The 17,363-nt window shown below is 65.3% G+C and overlaps 1 protein-coding gene across 2 annotated transcripts; it reads left to right on the forward strand.

Moving 5' to 3' along the window:
• Window positions 1–4,818: 4,818 nt before the first annotated feature.
• On the forward strand, window positions 4,819–16,946 carry PLXNA3 (plexin A3; the record flags this gene model as incomplete). Of its 2 annotated transcripts, none has more annotated exons than XM_084258866.1 (32): window positions 4,819–5,415; window positions 5,731–6,270; window positions 6,831–7,013; window positions 7,742–7,870; window positions 7,941–8,041; window positions 8,379–8,502; window positions 8,573–8,729; window positions 8,810–8,909; window positions 9,077–9,191; window positions 9,307–9,507; window positions 9,635–9,731; window positions 9,850–10,040; window positions 10,121–10,266; window positions 10,329–10,449; window positions 10,548–10,684; window positions 10,798–10,968; window positions 11,185–11,278; window positions 11,366–11,605; window positions 11,677–11,820; window positions 11,897–12,131; window positions 12,232–12,374; window positions 12,454–12,710; window positions 12,822–12,888; window positions 12,978–13,124; window positions 13,211–13,370; window positions 13,501–13,604; window positions 13,763–13,859; window positions 14,114–14,304; window positions 15,105–15,274; window positions 15,673–15,885; window positions 16,028–16,178; window positions 16,851–16,946. In XM_084258866.1, 32 exons carry the CDS (start codon window positions 4,819–4,821, stop codon window positions 16,944–16,946), a joined length of 5,619 nt encoding a protein of 1,872 aa, XP_084114992.1. The 2 variants fall into 2 exon arrangements, with proteins under 2 accessions (XP_084114992.1, XP_084114993.1); XM_084258867.1 differs by having other exon boundaries at window positions 11,366–11,374.
• Between the last annotated feature and the right edge of the window lie 417 nt (window positions 16,947–17,363).

Here is a 17,363-nt window from a genome sequence, read left to right on the forward strand (position 1 = left end):
TGACAGATGGGCTTTGGGGACAAGCCTAGAGCAGTAATACAGATGCTGAGATATACGTGTGTACACCTGGAACATCTAGGGTGTTACATACCAATGTTACTTAAAGGGGAAAGAAGAAAGAAGAAAGGAGGAGGAGGAGGAGGAGGAGGAGGAGGAGGAGGAGGAGGAGGAGGAGGAGGAGGAGGAGGAGGAGGAGGAGGAGGAGGAGGAGGAGGAGGAGGAGGAGGAGGAGGAGGAGGAGGAGGAGGAGGAGGAGGAGGAGGAGGAGGAGGAGGAGGAGGAGGAGGAGGAGGAGGAGGAGGAGGAGGAGGAGGAGGAGGAGGAGGAGGAGGGGGAGGAGGAAGGAAGGGGGAGGGAGAGGGGGAGGGGGAGGGGAGGGGGAGGAAGAAAAAGAACTGAGGGAGAGGGGGAGGGGGAGGGGAGGGGGAGGGGGAGGAAGAAAAAGAACTTAAGGGCCTCCCTGGTGGTGCAGGCGGTTAAGCACAGCACAGTGAAGCTGTCCGCAGCCTCCGCAGCGCCGGTCTGATCCCAGCCAGCCTCGGAGCAAGTCATGTGGTGCGCACACCTCTCCTGTCTCCCCGCTGCTCCCCTCAGCAGTGGATTTCAGTCAGTCTGCCTGTTCTGCTCCCCGCTCTGTCTCTGGTGAGTCCTCTGACCCTCCCACGCATCTGGCCTGTACCCCGGCTCTTGTATAAATAAAATAGATCCCTTTTTTAAAAGATTTACTTATTTATTTATACAGCACTGGGTACAGTCAGAAGCGCGGGAGGGTGAAAGGATTCACCAGAGCCAGAGCGGGAAGCAGAGCAGGCAGAAGGACCGAGGGACACTGCTGAGGGGAGCAGCGGGCGGCAGGAGAGGTCTGCGCGCCATGTGGGACCCTCCTCCGGTGGCCGGGGAGCAGCCGGGGATTGATCCGGCGCCGCAGAGGCCACGGGCAGCTTCGCCACCCAGCGCTCAACCGCTGCGCCACCGGGGAGGCCCGAAATAAAATAAATCTTTAAAAAATAATAAGTTAAAAGGAAATAAGGAAGACAGAAAGCAACAGTGGGCGGAAGAGGCTCGGAGGGCTCTGAGGCCACAACATTAAATACAAGGCATCCAGATTTGGGAGAGGAAGGGGTAAAACTGCCTCTGTCCTCGAATGGTGTAACCCTGGCTGTCCGAAATCTTAAGGAATCCCCTAAAAATCCATTAGGGCTGGCAAATGATTTTGGCATGGCTGTAGGATAAAAGATAATTATTAAAAAAAAATCTGAAATGAAATTAAGAAAACAATTATTTGAGGAGTATTAAAAAACAAAAAAATAGAAATAAATTTAACAAAGAAGTGTAAGAGTTGCAGATCGAAAAGTACAAAATAGCATTGACAGAGAGTACAGAAGACCTAAACAAATGGAAAGACACCCTTTTAGTCAGAGCTCTCTGGAGAAACAACAGGACACACACACACACACACACACACTATATGGAGGGCTTCGCTCATGTGAATGTGGGGGTTGGCAAGGAGACTTGGGCAGGATTTTTATGTTACGGTCTTGAAGAATTTCTACTTTTCTGGGAAACTTCAATTTCTACTGTTTTTTAAAAAGATTTATTTACGCATACAAGAACTGGGGTGCAGGGTAGAGGTGTGGGGGGTGAGAGGATCCACCAGAGACAGAGTGGGGAGCAGAACAGGCAGACGGACTGAAATGCACTGCTGAGGGGAGTCGCGGGGAGACAGGAGAGGGCTGCTGCGCCCTGTGGCCAGGGATCGAACTCAGGCGGGCTGACAAGTGCTGTGCAGGGTGTGGGGGAAACCAGACCGGCGAGCACCGCCGAGGGAAGTGTGAAATGGTGCGGCCACTTTGGAAAAGAGATTGCCAGCTTGTCAGAATGTCAAAAATGGAGTTGCCCTGAGAGCCAGCGATCGCACTGGTCGCAGGAAGAGAACCAAACGTGTCCGCACAGAAACCACCCCGCACGCTGGTGCCCGCCGACGGGGTCAACGGAAAACAGAGCGGCACGTTGTGGGCGGAAAAAGATGCGCGGGCGGGCCTGTCGGGCAGCGGTGGGGACGCAGCTGACAGGGAGACGGCCGCAGGCCACCGAGGCTCAAGCGGGCCACCTGGCCCCATACCGTCCACGGGTGCAGAACGGGGAGCCAGGGGCAAAAAGGACAAGCGGGGGCGCCAGGGGTATGGGGGTAGGGGCCGATGCGGTGCAGGTCAGGAATAAGGGGACCTCGCCCTCGATGGTGCCCCCACAACTTGCGAAGGGACTGCAAGCCACCGGCTTTCACGTCCGCACCGAGTGTCCTAGCGGAATCCTGTCTCCACCGCGCCGACGAGAAAGAAAAGGAGAAAGCCCGCAGGCGACGGGGACCGCAGCCGCCGGCCAGGTGTGGGTGCCGCCGGTCCGGCGGCCTGATGCCCGGCGCTGGCCTGCTGCCAGCGCCGGGCCCTCTAGCGTGGGGCCCGTCGGGCGCGCCGGGCCGCGGGGTCTGGGCAGCCGGCCGCGGGTGGCCCGGGGCGCGCCTCCGACAGCCGGGCGGGGCGGGGCGGGGCGGGGCCGGCGCGCGGCCGAGGCGGCGGCGCGCTCCCAGGCCCGAGGGGGTGTGGCGCGGGCGCGCGCGGGCCCCTGGTGGCTCGAGGCCGCGGGCGGGGCGAGGGGGCGCGCGCCGCGGACGCGGCCACTGCGGAGGGGGTGGGCCGGTCGGCCCGGGGCCGCGGCTGCTCGCCCGGGCCCGGGACGGCGCGGGGGACTCTGCCCGGCCGCCGTGGGGTGCGGCCCCCCGCGCGCGCGCTCGGCTGCCCGCGCTCCCCGGACGCCCCCGCCCAGCGCGGTGGTACGGTCCGCCTTTAAAAGGCCCCGGCGGCCGCGGGCCAGCCCAGTGTGTGGGCGGCGGCGGCGTCGCGCGGGGTGCGGTGACGGGGGCGCGCCAGCGAGGCAGGTGTGGGGTGCGGGGTCGCGTCCACGTGTCCAGCGAGCGGCCACCCGGAGCCTGCGGCGGCGGAGGACCAAGTAGGTGGCCGCCTTCCCCCGCTGCCCATGCGGAGCCCGCCTGCTCGGCGGTGCGGGGCGCGGGCAGTTTGGGGTTCCACTCGGCTTAGAGGGGGTCGGACCCTGCTCCTCGGGCGCTGGCCTGCCTGGCACTCCCGGCCCTGCGGGCAGAGACGGCCACTCCCCGCCCGGCCCCCTGCCACATGGGGACCCTTTGTGGCCCAGAGTGACCCTTGCAAGAACCGCTGCGGCTCCTCTGCCCCGCGGGGCTACCGGGGGTGCTCCTGGAGGGCGCCGGGAGGAGGCGGCCGGCAGCGCGGTGGGGGTAGGCGCTGGGGCGCATCTCAGCCAGGGGCGCCCCTCCTCAGGCTGTGGGCGGCGGGGCTGACGCTGAGGCTCTGGGTGTGCCTGTGTGCCTTGGAGCCCACTTGGAGGGGTTGCTTGGGCTGGAAGCTGGGTCGCCAAACCGTGTCTTGGGGTCTCCCCCCACCTGTCCCTGTCCCCATGCCTAGGTTTGGATCCCTGCTGGGAGTGAAGGAGGCGAGGGTGGGGCCCGGCCTCCCTTCTCTCTGGCCTTCCTTTCTTCTCTGGTGGTTGCCTTCTGGGTCCAGGATGTGAACCTGACAAAAGCCGGAGAGCCGCATGGTCTGTGCTAAAACTGCGCTCTTTCAAGCTGGGCCTGCTCCTTGTTCTGGCAACTGCAGTTTTTCCTTTCTTCACCTCCTGGGTTTCCGGTTTCCTGCACCCCTTCCCTTGAACGGGGTTCCTTCTGCCTCCTTGGGGGCTTGGGTGCTGAGAGGGAAGTGCGGAGCCCTGCCCATCACTGCCGCGGCACTGCTCTGCTGTCTTTGCCCCCTGGGATGGCTGAAGAGCTGGGTGTGGCCTGGGGGTGAAGCCTTGGTCCAGCCATCTGCTCCCAGGGCCCCCACCCCATCTCCCCAGGGCCTCGGCCCTGTTGCGGGATGTTGCTGCCTTTTCATAGAACTCCTGGGACTCCCCAGGGTGCAGGGGAGTCGGGTCCCCCAGCAGGCCCCCTTCCACACCCAACCCCTGGATGGGGGCGAGCGCTCATGGCCGGCAGGCTGCCGTCTCGCCATGCTGACTTCTGCCTGTGGTGTGCGTGGCATGGGCCAGGCGTGCGTGGCTTTGTGCTGCTGCGGTAGGCAGGCTGTGGGCTCCCAGACAGCCCCCGGGCTGGCCCTTGGAGCGAGGAGTCCGCGGGTACCAGCAGTGGGGTATGGTGTCGGCAGGTCCCAAGCCTTGATTCCCCAGACCTCTGTCCCCAGCTCCTGGGGCCATGCTCCTGGGGCCATGTTACTGGCCCCCCTTCGCCCCCTGATTGTTCTCTGCCTGCCTCCCCTCTTCCCCCAGCTGGGGTGTCGCCTTCTCGTGGCTTGGGGCGCACCTGCGGTCACTCTTGTGTGTGGCTGGCTGCCCTCACTGCTGGCGTTCAGGGTCTCCTTCTGGGAGGGCCTCCTGCCCTGCCTTTCCCAGCATTTGCCTTCGCTGCCCCCTTGGTTGTGGCCCAGCCAAGTCTCTCGGCTCCTTTCCAGCAGGGGCGGGAGATGATGGACAGGCCCCCAAGCCTGCCTGCCTCCTTGCTCACTCATGCACCCTGCTGGAGGCCCCTCCTCTCGCCCAGCCACGGTCACCATCTGGGGCTCTGGCAGGGTATGAGATGAGGGGCCGCCACCCTCTGGCAGGTCACTTGGCCTGCTGGGGGCCTGGACCTGGTGGGGCTGGAGGAGGGTGAGAGGGAGAGGCTTGGGCCGGTCCCTCCAACTCACCCTGGCTGTCTCCCCCCAGGTCGGTCCCCAGGAGCAGCTGCCGGCCATGCCCACTGTCTGCCTCCTTGCACTGCTCCTCCTGGCCCTGGAGGGGGTCCTGGGCAGCCGCAGGCCCTTCCGCACCTTCTCAGTCACAGACACTACGCTCACCCACCTGGCCGTGCACCGGGTGACTGGTGAGGTGTTCGTGGGTGCGGTGAACCGCATTTTCAAGCTGGCCCCTAACCTGACTGAGCTGCGGGCCCACGTCACGGGGCCCGTCCAGGACAACGCCCGGTGCTACCCGCCCCCCAGCATGCGCGTGTGTGCCCACCACCTGGCGCCCGTGGACAACGTGAACAAGCTGCTGCTCATTGACTACGCGGCGCGCCGCCTGGTGGCCTGTGGCAGCGTTTGGCAAGGCATCTGCCAGTTCCTGCGCCTGGACGACCTCTTCAAGCTGGGCGAGCCCCACCACCGCAAGGAACACTACCTGTCGGGGGCCCAGGAGCCCGACTCCATGGCCGGTGTGATCGTGGAGCAGGGCCAGGGACCCAGCAAGCTGTTCGTGGGCACTGCCGTGGACGGCAAGTCCGAGTACTTCCCCACCCTGAGCTCCCGCAAGCTTGTCGGCGACGAGGGCGGTGCCGACATGTTCAGTCTGGTAGGTGGGCGCCCCCCGCCACCGCGCGGCCTCCCCCTCCCTCGTCCCTTTGCCTTGCCCTGCCCAGCTCACCTCCGGAAGGTCCCTGGGGCAGGGCAGGCTGCTGAGGGTGGGAGGACGGGCAGGCCCAGGGCATGGGGCAGCTACCTGCCCTCTGGGGCTTCTCTGGCCTCATCCCCAAGACCATTTGGATGCGGTGCTGGGCCGTGGGGGCGCCCTGGGTGGGCTACATCGTGGGAGCAGGGCCCGTGTAGGCCGCGGAAGTGGGTGACGACCCTGGACCTCACCCCGCGCTCTCCGCCACCTGCTGCCCAGGTGTACCAGGATGAGTTCGTCTCCTCTCAGATCAAGATCCCCTCGGACACGCTGTCCCTGTACCCTGCCTTCGACATCTACTACGTCTACAGCTTCGTGAGCGCCTCCTTTGTCTACTTCCTGACGCTGCAGCTGGACACGCAGCAGACACTGCTGGACACGGCGGGGGAGAAGTTCTTCACCTCCAAGATCGTGCGCATGTGTGCCGGGGACTCGGAGTTCTACTCGTACGTGGAGTTCCCCATCGGCTGCTCCTGGCGTGGTGTGGAGTACCGCCTGGTGCAGAGCGCCCACCTGGCCAAGCCTGGCCTGCTGCTGGCCCAGGCCCTGGGCGTGCCGGCCGACGAGGACGTGCTCTTCACCGTCTTCTCTCAGGGCCAGAAGAACCGGGCCAGCCCGCCTCGGCAGACCATCCTCTGCCTCTTCACGCTCAGCGACATCAATGCCCACATCCGCCGCCGCATCCAGTCGTGCTACCGTGGGGAGGGCACGCTGGCCCTGCCCTGGCTGCTCAACAAGGAGCTGCCCTGCATCAACACCGTGAGCCCCGCCCCCGCGCTTGGGCGGGCCCGCTGCCCTGGCCAGCCTGCAGTGTCCAGCCTGCTGCCGGTCTTGTCCCGGGCTTGGTGTGGCCTTGGAGGTGGCATCCTGGCCCTGGAACCCCACTTTGCTTGTTCAGGAGTCCCCACTCTCTCTCATGCTCTCCCTGTGTCTGTGGCGTCTTTCTTCCGCCTGCTAGCCATTCCTCTGGCTTCTGGAGGGGCTCCGCTTGCAACTAACCCCTGCTCTGTCCCCCCACTCCCACCCCCGCCGCCCCAGCCTGGTGCTCAGGCTCCGTCTCCAGGCTGTCCCTCGATGGCCTGTGTCGGCGGCAGCGTCCCAGCGTCTGCCCATCCTGCAGGCCCAAGGCCACCGTCCTCGCTCTCCTCCAGCTCCTTCCTCAGTCCCCAGCTTCCTGTGGGGGCCTAGGGCACACACTCAGTCTTGGCTGGCGGGGAGTGAGTTCCAGACCCTGCTCCCTTTCGGAGCATGGGGTCTCATGGCCCCTGTCCCGCTGTTGCCCTGCCTGCTGACGCTCACCGTGCCCTCCTGTGTCCCAGCCCATGCAGATCAATGGCAACTTCTGCGGGCTGCTGTTGAACCAGCCTCTGGGCGGCCTGCGTGTGATCGAGGGGCTGCCCCTGCTGGCCGACAGCAGTGACGGCATGGCCAGCGTGGCCGCCTACACCTACCAGCAGCACTCCGTGGTGTTCGTCGGCACCCGCAGCGGCAGTCTGAAGAAGGTGGGGCCCTGGACGCTGCTGCAAAGACGGCCTGGAGGGGCAGAACGTGCAGGCCAGCCCTGGGAGAGACGGCACAGGGCCCAGCGCATGGGGCAAGGGGCTCAGCCACCCCCCTCGCCGGGACTGCTGGTGCTGTGGCCCTGGGGACAGCCATGAGAGCAGGGCCGCGCTGAGGTTTGCTCGGCCGAATGCACAGGGAGTACACGTGGGCCTCGGGAAGGACACGGGGCGCGGCCCCTCCCGCTCCAAGTCTGGAAGGGGCCGGATGCGGAGCCCTTCCCGGAGAGCGCTGGGGTCGCTGGGGAGGTTTGTGCGGGAGCCCCTGAACTTGGACCCACGCTTGCTCATGCCTGGGGTGCAGAGTAACGGCTTCTTGGAGGAGACGCCCCACCCCACCCCCAGCTGTATTTTCGTGCTTTTTAGCAGTTTGCACAATGGTGTGACAGGCTCACCCCATGATGCCTCCATCACCCTTATCTCTCTCTCTGTCCATCCCACCCAGCCCTGCTCCCCACCCTCGGCAACACGAATCTCAGTCATATCTCCTGGGAACACCTCGAGGGGTCTCTGGTGGCAGCTGGTGGGTTGGGTGCTGAGCCCCCAGGTCCTGGCTTCAGCTCGGCCCCAGCCTGGAGGGTCCCCGACTCAAGAAGAAGACACTGGGTGCGGGGGTGCTGCTGCAGCACCAGGCAGGCTTGTCACCTGCGCGCTCTGGTCTCGCGGCCCAGGTGCGGGTGGATGACTCGCAGGAGGCCCACCTGTACGAGACTGTGCCTGTGGTGGACGGCAGCCCCATCCTCCGAGACTTGCTCTTCAGCCCTGACCACCGGCACATCTACCTCCTGAGTGAGAAGCAGGTGGGCCCGTGGCGGGCGGTGATAGGCGGTGGGGTGGGGGCAGGTTGGGTGCTGACGTACCTGTCCCCAGGTGAGCCAGCTCCCGGTGGAGACCTGTGAGCAATACCTGAGCTGCGAAGCGTGCCTGGGCTCCGGGGACCCGCACTGTGGTTGGTGCGTGCTACAGCACAGGTGAGGTCGCCTCTTGGGGTGGGGCTGGGGGGAACGCTGGACTGGGGGTGCCCTTCATGGGAGGAACCGGCCAGGCTGGCCCTGGTCCGCATGCCCGCTTCTCCCAGCCAGGCCCTTGCAGTGCCCCCTCCCTGCCCTTCCGCTTTCCCCAGCTAATGAGCGGAAGCTCCACCCTGAGTGACGTCCCTTGTACCCCAGGGGAGACCGAGGCCTGCTGCTGCCTGGCACTGTGGGCTGGGCCCGCTGTCCCTGTCCCCCCAGTCCAGGCCCCCACGGTGCACCCCCCCCCAGCAGACCCTGGGGCAGCCTTAGATAGACTGTGCCCCGACCCCCACAGGTGCTGCCGCGAGGGGGCCTGTCCTGGCGCTTCTGCTCCTCGTGGCTTTGCCGAGGAGCTGGGCAAGTGTGTCCAGGTGCGGGTGCGCCCCAACAACGTGTCGGTGACGTCGCCTGGGGTGCAGGTGAGTGTTGCGGTGGCGGGGGGGAGCACGCGGTGGGGGAACACCTGCACTGAGTCCTCTGCCTCCCCAGCTGACTGTAGCTATGAGCAATGTGCCCGACCTCAGCGCGGGCGTCAGCTGTGCCTTTGAGGAGGTGACGGAGAGTGAGGCCGTCCTGCTGCCCTCCGGGGAGCTGCGCTGCCCCTCACCCTCCCTGCAGGAGCTGCGGGCTCTCACCAGGGGACACGGTCAGTGGGCTGGGGCCGCCTGGGGCGGGGGGATGGCGGCCTGTCCCTGCTCGCTTACTGCTGGCCCTGCCTCGCTGCAGGGGCTGTGCGCACCGTGCGCCTCCAGCTGCTCTCCAAGGAGACAGGCATGAGCTTCGCTGAGGCCGACTTTGTCTTCTACAACTGCAGCGTCCTGCAGTCGTGAGTGCCAGCTCCCTGAGCTCCGTGCTCTCGCCGCCCCGCTGGGTCACGCGCACAGGCGGGGCTGCTGCCTTCTTTGCTTCTTCCTGGGCTCCGCATGTGTCCGGCGGGAGGGCTGGCTAGGGGCACCCTGGCCTTCCGCGTTATTTCCGCAGCCTCTTCCGCAGGTGCATGTCGTGCGTCGGCAGCCCGTACCCCTGCCACTGGTGCAAGTACCGGCACGTGTGTACCGGCCACCCCCACGAGTGCTCCTTCCAGGAGGGCCGGGTCCGCAGCCCTGAGGTGAGGCGGGCGATGCGCGCAGGCCAGCCCTGGCTTGGCTTTCTTGGGTTTCCTGGAGGCAGGGCAGGCCCAGCTGGGCTGCCTCAGGGGAGGGCTGACGAGCATCCTCTCCTAGGGCTGCCCTGAGATCCTGCCCAGTGGGGACCTCCTCATCCCAGTGGGTGTCATGCAGCCACTCACCTTGCGGGCCAAGAACCTTCCGCAGCCACAGTCGGGCCAGAAGAACTATGAGTGTGTGGTGCGTGTGCAGGGCCGGCAGCAGCGCGTGCCCGCCGTGCGCTTCAACAGCAGCAGCGTGCAGTGCCAGAACGCCTCGGTGAGGCCGCGCACCTCACCCTGGGGCCCTCCGGGGCAGGGACAAAGTCTTCTCTTTCTTCTTGGGGCTTCTAAGCTGGGGGCGGGGGTCCGCCCGCCTCGGGGGTCACGCGGCTTCCTCTTCCTAGTACTCCTACGACGGCGACGAATCTGGCGACGCTGAGCTGGACTTCTCTGTGGTCTGGGATGGAGATTTTCCCATCGACAAGCCTCCCACCTTCCGAGGTGAGCGCAGGCGCGGGCCTCCCAGGTGGAGTCCGCACGCGCTGAGACTGGGGCCAGCGGGGGGAGCCTGGTGCGTGCTCCCGGTGGCCGCCCCTAGCAGTGCCCTCTGTGCCCACAGCCCTCCTGTACAAGTGCTGGGCGCAGCGGCCCAGCTGTGGCCTCTGCCTCAAAGCTGACCCCCGCTTCAACTGTGGCTGGTGTGTCTCGGAGCACAGGTGCCAGCTGCGGGCCCACTGCCCAGTTCCCAAAAGCAACTGGATGCACCCGAGCCAGAAGGGTGCGCGCTGCAGCCACCCTCGCATCGCCCAGGTCAGCTTTGCCCACGCCCCTTGCCCTTCCAGCCCCCAAGAACCTGGGCTCACCCTCTGGCCTCCGGTTCCGCTCTGTAGATCCACCCGCTTGTGGGGCCCAAGGAAGGGGGCACCCGAGTCACCATCATGGGCGAGAACCTGGGCCTCTCCTCCCGAGAGGTGGGTCTGCGGGTGGCCGGCGTGCGCTGCAACCCCGTCCCCGCGGAGTACGTCAGCGCCGAGAGGTGAGTGTGGCTGTGCGGGTGCCGGGCTGCCCCGCTGCGGTTCTGACCGTGTCTGCTCCTAGGATCGTGTGTGAGATGGAGGAGTCGCTCGTGCCCAGCCCGCCACCCGGGCCCGTGGAGCTGTGCGTGGGTGACTGTTCTGCTGACTTCCGCACGCAGTCGGAGCAGCTGTACAACTTTGTGGTGCGTGGCAACCCCCAGCCTGCCCCTTCTGAGGGGGCCGTGGCCCGGCGCCAGCAAGGGGCTGCTGCCTTCTCCCCTCAAAGCTGCTTGTCTCGCAGACCCCAACGTTCAACCACGTGAGCCCCAGTCGGGGCCCAGCTTCAGGGGGCACACGACTCACCATCTCTGGCAGCTCTCTGGACGCGGGCAGCAGGGTCACCGTGATCGTGAGAGACGGCGAGTGCCAGTTTGTGAGGTGGGTGAAGCCTGGCCAACCTTGGGCAGGCGTGGGCAGGGCCTGCCAGGATGCAGCCCAGCGGGTGAGGGCTGGCCTGGGCTGCCGCCTCCACGCACCCCGCTCGCTGGCAGGAGGGACGCCAAGGCGATCGTGTGCATCTCGCCCGTCTCCACCCTGGGCCCCAGCCAGGCCCCCATCACCCTGGCCATCGACCGTGCCAACATTTCCAGTCCCGGCGTGCTCTACACCTACACCCAGGACCCCACCGTCACTCGCCTAGAGCCTGCCTGGAGCATCATCAAGTGAGACCCCGGGAACATGGGGGTCCTGGCCAGCACGGAGGGTCCCTGAGCTGCTCTCCTGGGGTCCTGGGCATCAAATGATATCTCCTCGCAGTCTGAGCCTCCCTGGGTGACCCAGGTGGGGGGCCTTGAGTCCCACGGCAGCCTCACTAGCTCTCCAGGGCTGGATGGGGGGCAGTGGGGCAGGGAGCCTGAGGTCCTTGCCCCCATCTCCAGCGGGAGCACTGCCATCACCGTGAGCGGGACGCACCTGCTGACAGTTCAGGAGCCTCGGGTCCGGGCCAAGTACCGAGGCATCGAGACCACCAACGTGAGTGCCAGCTGCCCCTGCTGCTGCCCCCGCTGCCACCACCCCCGGTGGCCTCACGTGCGGGGCTGCCCGCCCTTGTCCCCGCAGACGTGCCAGGTGATCAACGACACCGCCATGCTGTGTAAGGCTCCTGGCATCTTCCCGGGGCGGCCCCAGCCGCGGGCCCAGGGCGAGCACCCTGACGAGTTCGGCTTCCTGCTGGACCACGTTCAGACGGCACGTTCCCTGAACCGGTCCTCCTTCACCTACTACCCTGATCCCAGCTTTGAGCCGCTCGGGCCTGCAGGCGTCTTGGATGTCAAGCCTGGCTCTCACGTGGTGCTGAAGGTGTGGCCCTGGGAGGTGCAGGGAGGGTGGGGCCGGGGGATGCCCTCCCTGACTGTGCCCTACACTTCCAGGGCAAGAACCTGATCCCTGCGGCCGCCGGCAGCTCCCGCCTCAACTACACGGTGCTGATCGGAGGCCAGCCGTGCGCCCTCACCGTCTCCGACACACAGCTCCTGTGCGACTCACCCAGCCAGACTGGCCGGCAGCCTGTCATGGTGGGTGGGGCTCGGGGAGGGCCCCAGGGCGCTTGGGGAGGGTGTGGGGGTCAACTCATGGTGCCTGTCCCCGAAGGTGCTGGTGGGCGGTCTGGAGTTCTGGCTGGGCACCCTGCACATCACGGCAGAGCGGGCCCTGACGCTGCCGGCCCTGGTGGGGCTGGCGGCGGGGGGCGGGCTCCTGCTGCTGGCCATCACGGCCGTGCTGGTGGCATACAAGCGGAAGACGCAGGATGCGGACCGCACGCTCAAGCGACTGCAGCTGCAGATGGATAACTTGGAGTCCCGCGTGGCTCTGGAGTGCAAGGAAGGTGCCCGGGGCGGGGGTGTGGGGTACAGCGTGGGGTGGGAGCGGGAGTGGGGGCCGCACCCCTCCTGCTCGGCTCACAGTCCACCCCCGGCCCTCCCCAGCCTTTGCTGAGCTGCAGACGGACATCAACGAGTTAACCAACCACATGGACGGGGTGCAGATCCCTTTCCTGGATTACCGGACCTACGCCGTGCGCGTGCTTTTCCCAGGCATAGAGGCTCATCCGGTGCTCAAGGAGCTGGACGTGAGCCCCCCTGGCCTGCCTGCACCCCATCACGCCCCAGGCCACAGCCCTACCCGCTGAGACTTGCTGTCCCCCACAGACACCCCCCAACGTCGAGAAGGCCCTGCGCCTCTTCGGGCAGCTGCTGCACAGCCGAGCTTTCGTCCTCACCTTCATCCACACGCTGGAGGCCCAGAGCAGCTTCTCCATGCGCGACCGCGGCACTGTGGCCTCGCTCACTATGGTGGCCCTGCAGAGCCGCCTTGACTACGCCACGGGGCTGCTCAAGCAGCTGCTGGCCGACCTCATCGAGAAGAACCTGGAGAGCAAGAACCACCCGAAGCTGCTGCTCCGCAGGTACCGCCCTCTGCCGCCGCCGCCCCTGGACAGGCCCCACCCTGGCCTCCGGCCCCACCCCGGCCTGGCGGCCCCTGCCTGGCCAGGGCTCGAGCGCCCCTCTTGCCCTAGGACTGAGTCGGTGGCTGAGAAGATGCTTACTAACTGGTTCACGTTCCTGCTTCATAAGTTCCTGAAGGTGTGCTGTGCGGGCGGGTGGCTGGGGAGTGGATGTGGCCGCGGCGCTGTCAGGCAGACAGCGGGCTGTGCATCCCCGCCCCCCTGCAGGAGTGTGCTGGGGAGCCGCTCTTCCTGCTCTATTGCGCCATCAAGCAGCAGATGGAGAAGGGCCCCATCGATGCCATCACAGGCGAGGCCCGCTATTCACTGAGCGAGGACAAGCTCATCCGCCAGCAGATCGACTACAAGACGCTGGTGAGCAGAGCACAGGTGGGCAGGGTCGTGGGCACGGGGGATGTGTGCACAGCCCAGGACCCACCCTGTGGTCCCTTCGCTTTCAGACCCTTCACTGCGTGTGCCCGGAGAGCGAGGGCAGCGCTCAGGTCCCGGTAAAGGTTCTCAACTGTGACAGCATCACCCAGGCCAAGGACAAACTGCTCGATGCCGTGTTCAAGGGCATCCCATACTCCCAGCGCCCCAAAGCCGAGGACATGGACTTGGGTGAGCCCCTGGCCCCCGCCTCCGTGGCTGGCACGCAGGCTCCCCACCTGGGCTCTGTCCTCCCAGGGGAGTGGACCCAGGGGCTGGAGGGAGACTGAGCAGGACCTCAGGCGGCATCTCTGGCCTGCAGAGTGGCGCCAGGGCCGCATGGCCCGCGTCATCCTCCAGGACGAGGACGTCACCACCAAGATCGAGTGCGACTGGAAGAGGGTCAACTCGCTGGCTCACTACCAGGTGAGCGGCTGGGCCTGTCGTCCCAGGGCTTCCTAGGAGCGCACGAGGGTGCCCCCCCCCCACCGGAATGTGCTCTGCAGGGTGTGGGCAGGCGGAGCCTCAGGCCCTTGGCTGCTCAGCCTCCTGCACTGCTCCTTCTCTGTGTTTGGGGGCTGTAGGTGACAGATGGCTCCTTGGTGGCACTGGTGCCCAAACAAGTGTCTGCCTATAACATGGCCAACTCTTTCACCTTCACCCGCTCCCTCAGCCGCTACGGTAGGTGTCTTCAGCTGGCCCTGTGCCCTTCCAGGCCTGCCAGCGGCCCTGGGGAGCCCCTGGCTGAGCAGCGGGCTTGGCTCTGGACCCTGCCCTTGGCAGCTCTCCAGATCCACAGAGCCTGGAAGTGGGATGGCCTGACCGAGAGTCAGTGGGCCCCTCAGCTGTGGGCTTCAGGGACAGAGAGGGATGGGAGCCCTGGCGATGACTGATATGGCTTCTTGGCCTAACGGGCACATCTGTCCGCTGCCCAGAGAGCCTGCTGCGCACAGCCAGCAGCCCTGACAGCCTCCGCTCTCGAGCCCCAATGATCACGCCCGACCAGGAGACGGGCACCAAGCTGTGGCACCTGGTGAAGAACCACGACCATGCCGACCACCGAGAGGGGGACCGCGGCAGCAAGATGGTCTCCGAGATATACCTGACGCGCCTGCTGGCCACCAAGGTGTGGGTTGGCCCCGTGCCCTCCTGGCCTCGGCTCAGATGCCTTCGAGTTTATTTATTTTATTTATTTTAGGTTAGCCAGACTTTTTTATTTGCTCATTTCTTGCATTTGAAGTATTCCTCGAGGATATCCTTGGCCCGAGACTCTGCCATTGTTCTTCACACAACTGCAATCAGCCCCTCGACGGGTTCACTCTGTCCAGCGTACAGAACCCAGTGCCCGGATTTTTTTTAGCATCAGCTTTTAAGAAGTCACTTAAGTGCTTGGCACGAAGGGCCCAGGCAGCCCGCCACCCACGGGGTTGCTGTAGCTGGACGCGGCACACAGACGTGGTGCTCGTGGCGGGCTTGGCCGGCTCCGCGAGGTCCACAGGCTAGGCCGCCGCGAGTGGGGGTGTCTTCAGCACCTCCTGCCAAGCAATGTCAATGTCTGTGAAGCCTCCAGCTGCAGCGCCTGCATGGCTGGGCATGGGTCGCTTGGGTGGGAGGGGTGGATCTTGAGTGCACCCAAGTCTCCGCCTTTGCGCGACTCCAGGCAGCAGGGAAAGAGCTCAGATGACTTCTAGCCTGGCCTTGGCCCTGAGGTTGGCCCGGCCGGCCTGGGGAGGTAGTGCTGGGCCATGTGAATCCCGAGGGCCTTTCTAAAGGCTTTTACTCTTGCCCTTCTGGCCCCGGGTGACTCGGCCCGTCTTCCTGGTGCCGGATCTGTCAGGACACCTTGCTCACCAGGCCGCTATGTCTGGTCTGTCGTGCTGTGTGGATGACCCCGCGGTCACAATGGTGCTCTTGCTGTGCCCCCAGGGCACGCTGCAAAAGTTCGTGGACGACCTCTTCGAGACGGTGTTCAGCACAGCCCACCGTGGCTCTGCCCTGCCTCTGGCCATCAAATACATGTTCGACTTCCTAGATGAGCAGGCTGACCAGCGACAGATCAGTGACCCCGATGTGCGCCACACCTGGAAGAGCAACTGGTGCCACCCAGGGCCCCGGCGGGTGGAGGAGGCCGGTGGCTCAGCCCTGCCTCAGGGTGGCGGGACGGGCTGGAGTGATGCTTGAGGCAAGGGAGAGTGGTGACCCAAGGTAGCCTTGAGGCCTCCAGGGTGGTGCACAGGGCAGGGATGCTGGCGGCCTGGCCCAGGTGCTAGCAGAGTGCGGAGGGGGCCAGGAGGCTCTGAGGACCAAGGGCCGTCGACTCACGCTTAAGTCTAATGGACACAGTTTGTCAAAGGCCAGTAGCCCTGAGCCTGCCACAGTTGTGACCTCTGGGCATCATCAAGCTGACCAGACAGGAGCTGGGATGAGAAGGGTGATGGGAGGGTGCTCACCGGCTGGCTGAGTGGGGAGCTACATGTCTTCCCCATCTGTCCAGCCTGCCCCTGCGCTTCTGGGTGAACGTGATCAAGAACCCGCAGTTCGTGTTCGACATCCACAAGAGCAGCATCACGGACGCCTGCCTGTCGGTGGTGGCCCAGACCTTCATGGACTCCTGCTCCACGTCCGAGCACCGGCTGGGCAAGGACTCGCCCTCCAACAAGTTGCTGTATGCCAAGGACATCCCCAGCTACAAGAGCTGGGTAGAGAGGTGGGCCCTGACCTGTTGCCCATGCAGGGGCTGGGTGGGGGGCTGGCTGCAGGAAGGGGCACCTCAGGCAGGCATGGCAGCCAGAGCAGGATCTTGGGCTTTTGCGACACCTGCTGCTGTGACTTACTCAGCGGCCTCACAGGTACTACCGAGACATCGCCAAGATGGCGTCCATCAGTGACCAGGACATGGATGCCTACCTGGTGGAGCAATCCCGTCTCCATGCCAATGACTTTAACGTCCTGAGCGCGCTCAGTGAGCTCTACTTCTACGTCACGAAGTACCGCCAGGAGGTGCGTGCTGTCCCACAGGCCCCTGGGCGGCATAGCCCTGAGAGCATAGCAGGTGGCAAAGACGGGCTTGGGGGGGGGTGTTGGTCAGGAGTGCCACCGGGAGGCAGAGGGACGTGGTGCCCATCTCTTGGGTTGTCATAGTCCCTCCCCAGTCAGGCTCCCAGGCCAGCACAGTTGACATTCTCCAGAGACGCTGAGACCTGACGGCTTCAGGGGAGGAGGCCCTGGCCAGAGCTGTGTTCTGTCTTGGCGTGGCATGGGGGGATGAGCAGAGGGGCTGGGACCAGAAGACGGGCACATGCAGCCGTTGAGAGGGCTGGTGGGGTTCGTGACCTGGGACATCAGCAGGCAGGGATATAGGACGTAGCACGTGCACCGCAGGCTGTATTCTGGCTGGAGACAAGCACTCGTGAGCGGGAGGGGGCAATGAGCGCCCTGCGCTGGCTGAGCTCACCCACGTGACATCTCAGGGGAGACTCAGCCCTGAGCCTGGGCCCTGGGATGCTCTGAGGTGGCAGCAAGAGGAGGAGCGGGCCCTGGAGACTGAGCATGGCCGGGAGGGACCCCAAGAGTGCCGTGCAGGTCCTGGACAGCATGAGGGAGGAGGGCCCACTGGGGAGTAGTGGCTGGGCCCAGGAGGAGAGCCCAGCTCCGGGGGGCCTCTTCCCCCAGGTTCTCAGTGCTCTGGACCTAGACGCCTCTTGTCGGAAGCATAAGTTGCGCCAGAAGCTGGAACAGATCATCGGCCTCGTGTCCAGCAACAGCTAAGGGTGGCGCAGTGGGTGAGGAGGGGCATCTTAGGCCTGAGCTGTGTGCTCACGCTGGGTCTCGGGGCTGAGCCCCGGGTCGGGTGGCACGGGGCCCCTTCATGAGTGCCTTGCTTTGGGCCCTGCAGGGGAGGGGGTGACAGGACCAAGCACCCCAGCCCCACAGCAGCAATACCCCTAGCCTCTTGTCCGGGTGCCCAGCTGACGTGAGTGGTCCTGCCCTCCTGGCGATGTGCTCCCCAACCACCTATTTATTGAACTGTCCTCCTTCCCCCCTCTCTGTGCACCGTCCCCCAGGGTTGCCAACCCCTTGCTCATCTTCTCTCCTTGAATTGTCCTGACGCCTTGGGACAGTGTCGGCTGTGGCCTGGCCATGGCACCCCCTCTTGCTGTGGCTGGCTGCAACTGGTCCTGAGAA

This window comes from Talpa europaea, assembly GCF_964194135.1.
Source record: "Talpa europaea genome assembly, chromosome: X".
Taxonomy (NCBI): Eukaryota; Metazoa; Chordata; class Mammalia; order Eulipotyphla; family Talpidae; genus Talpa; species Talpa europaea.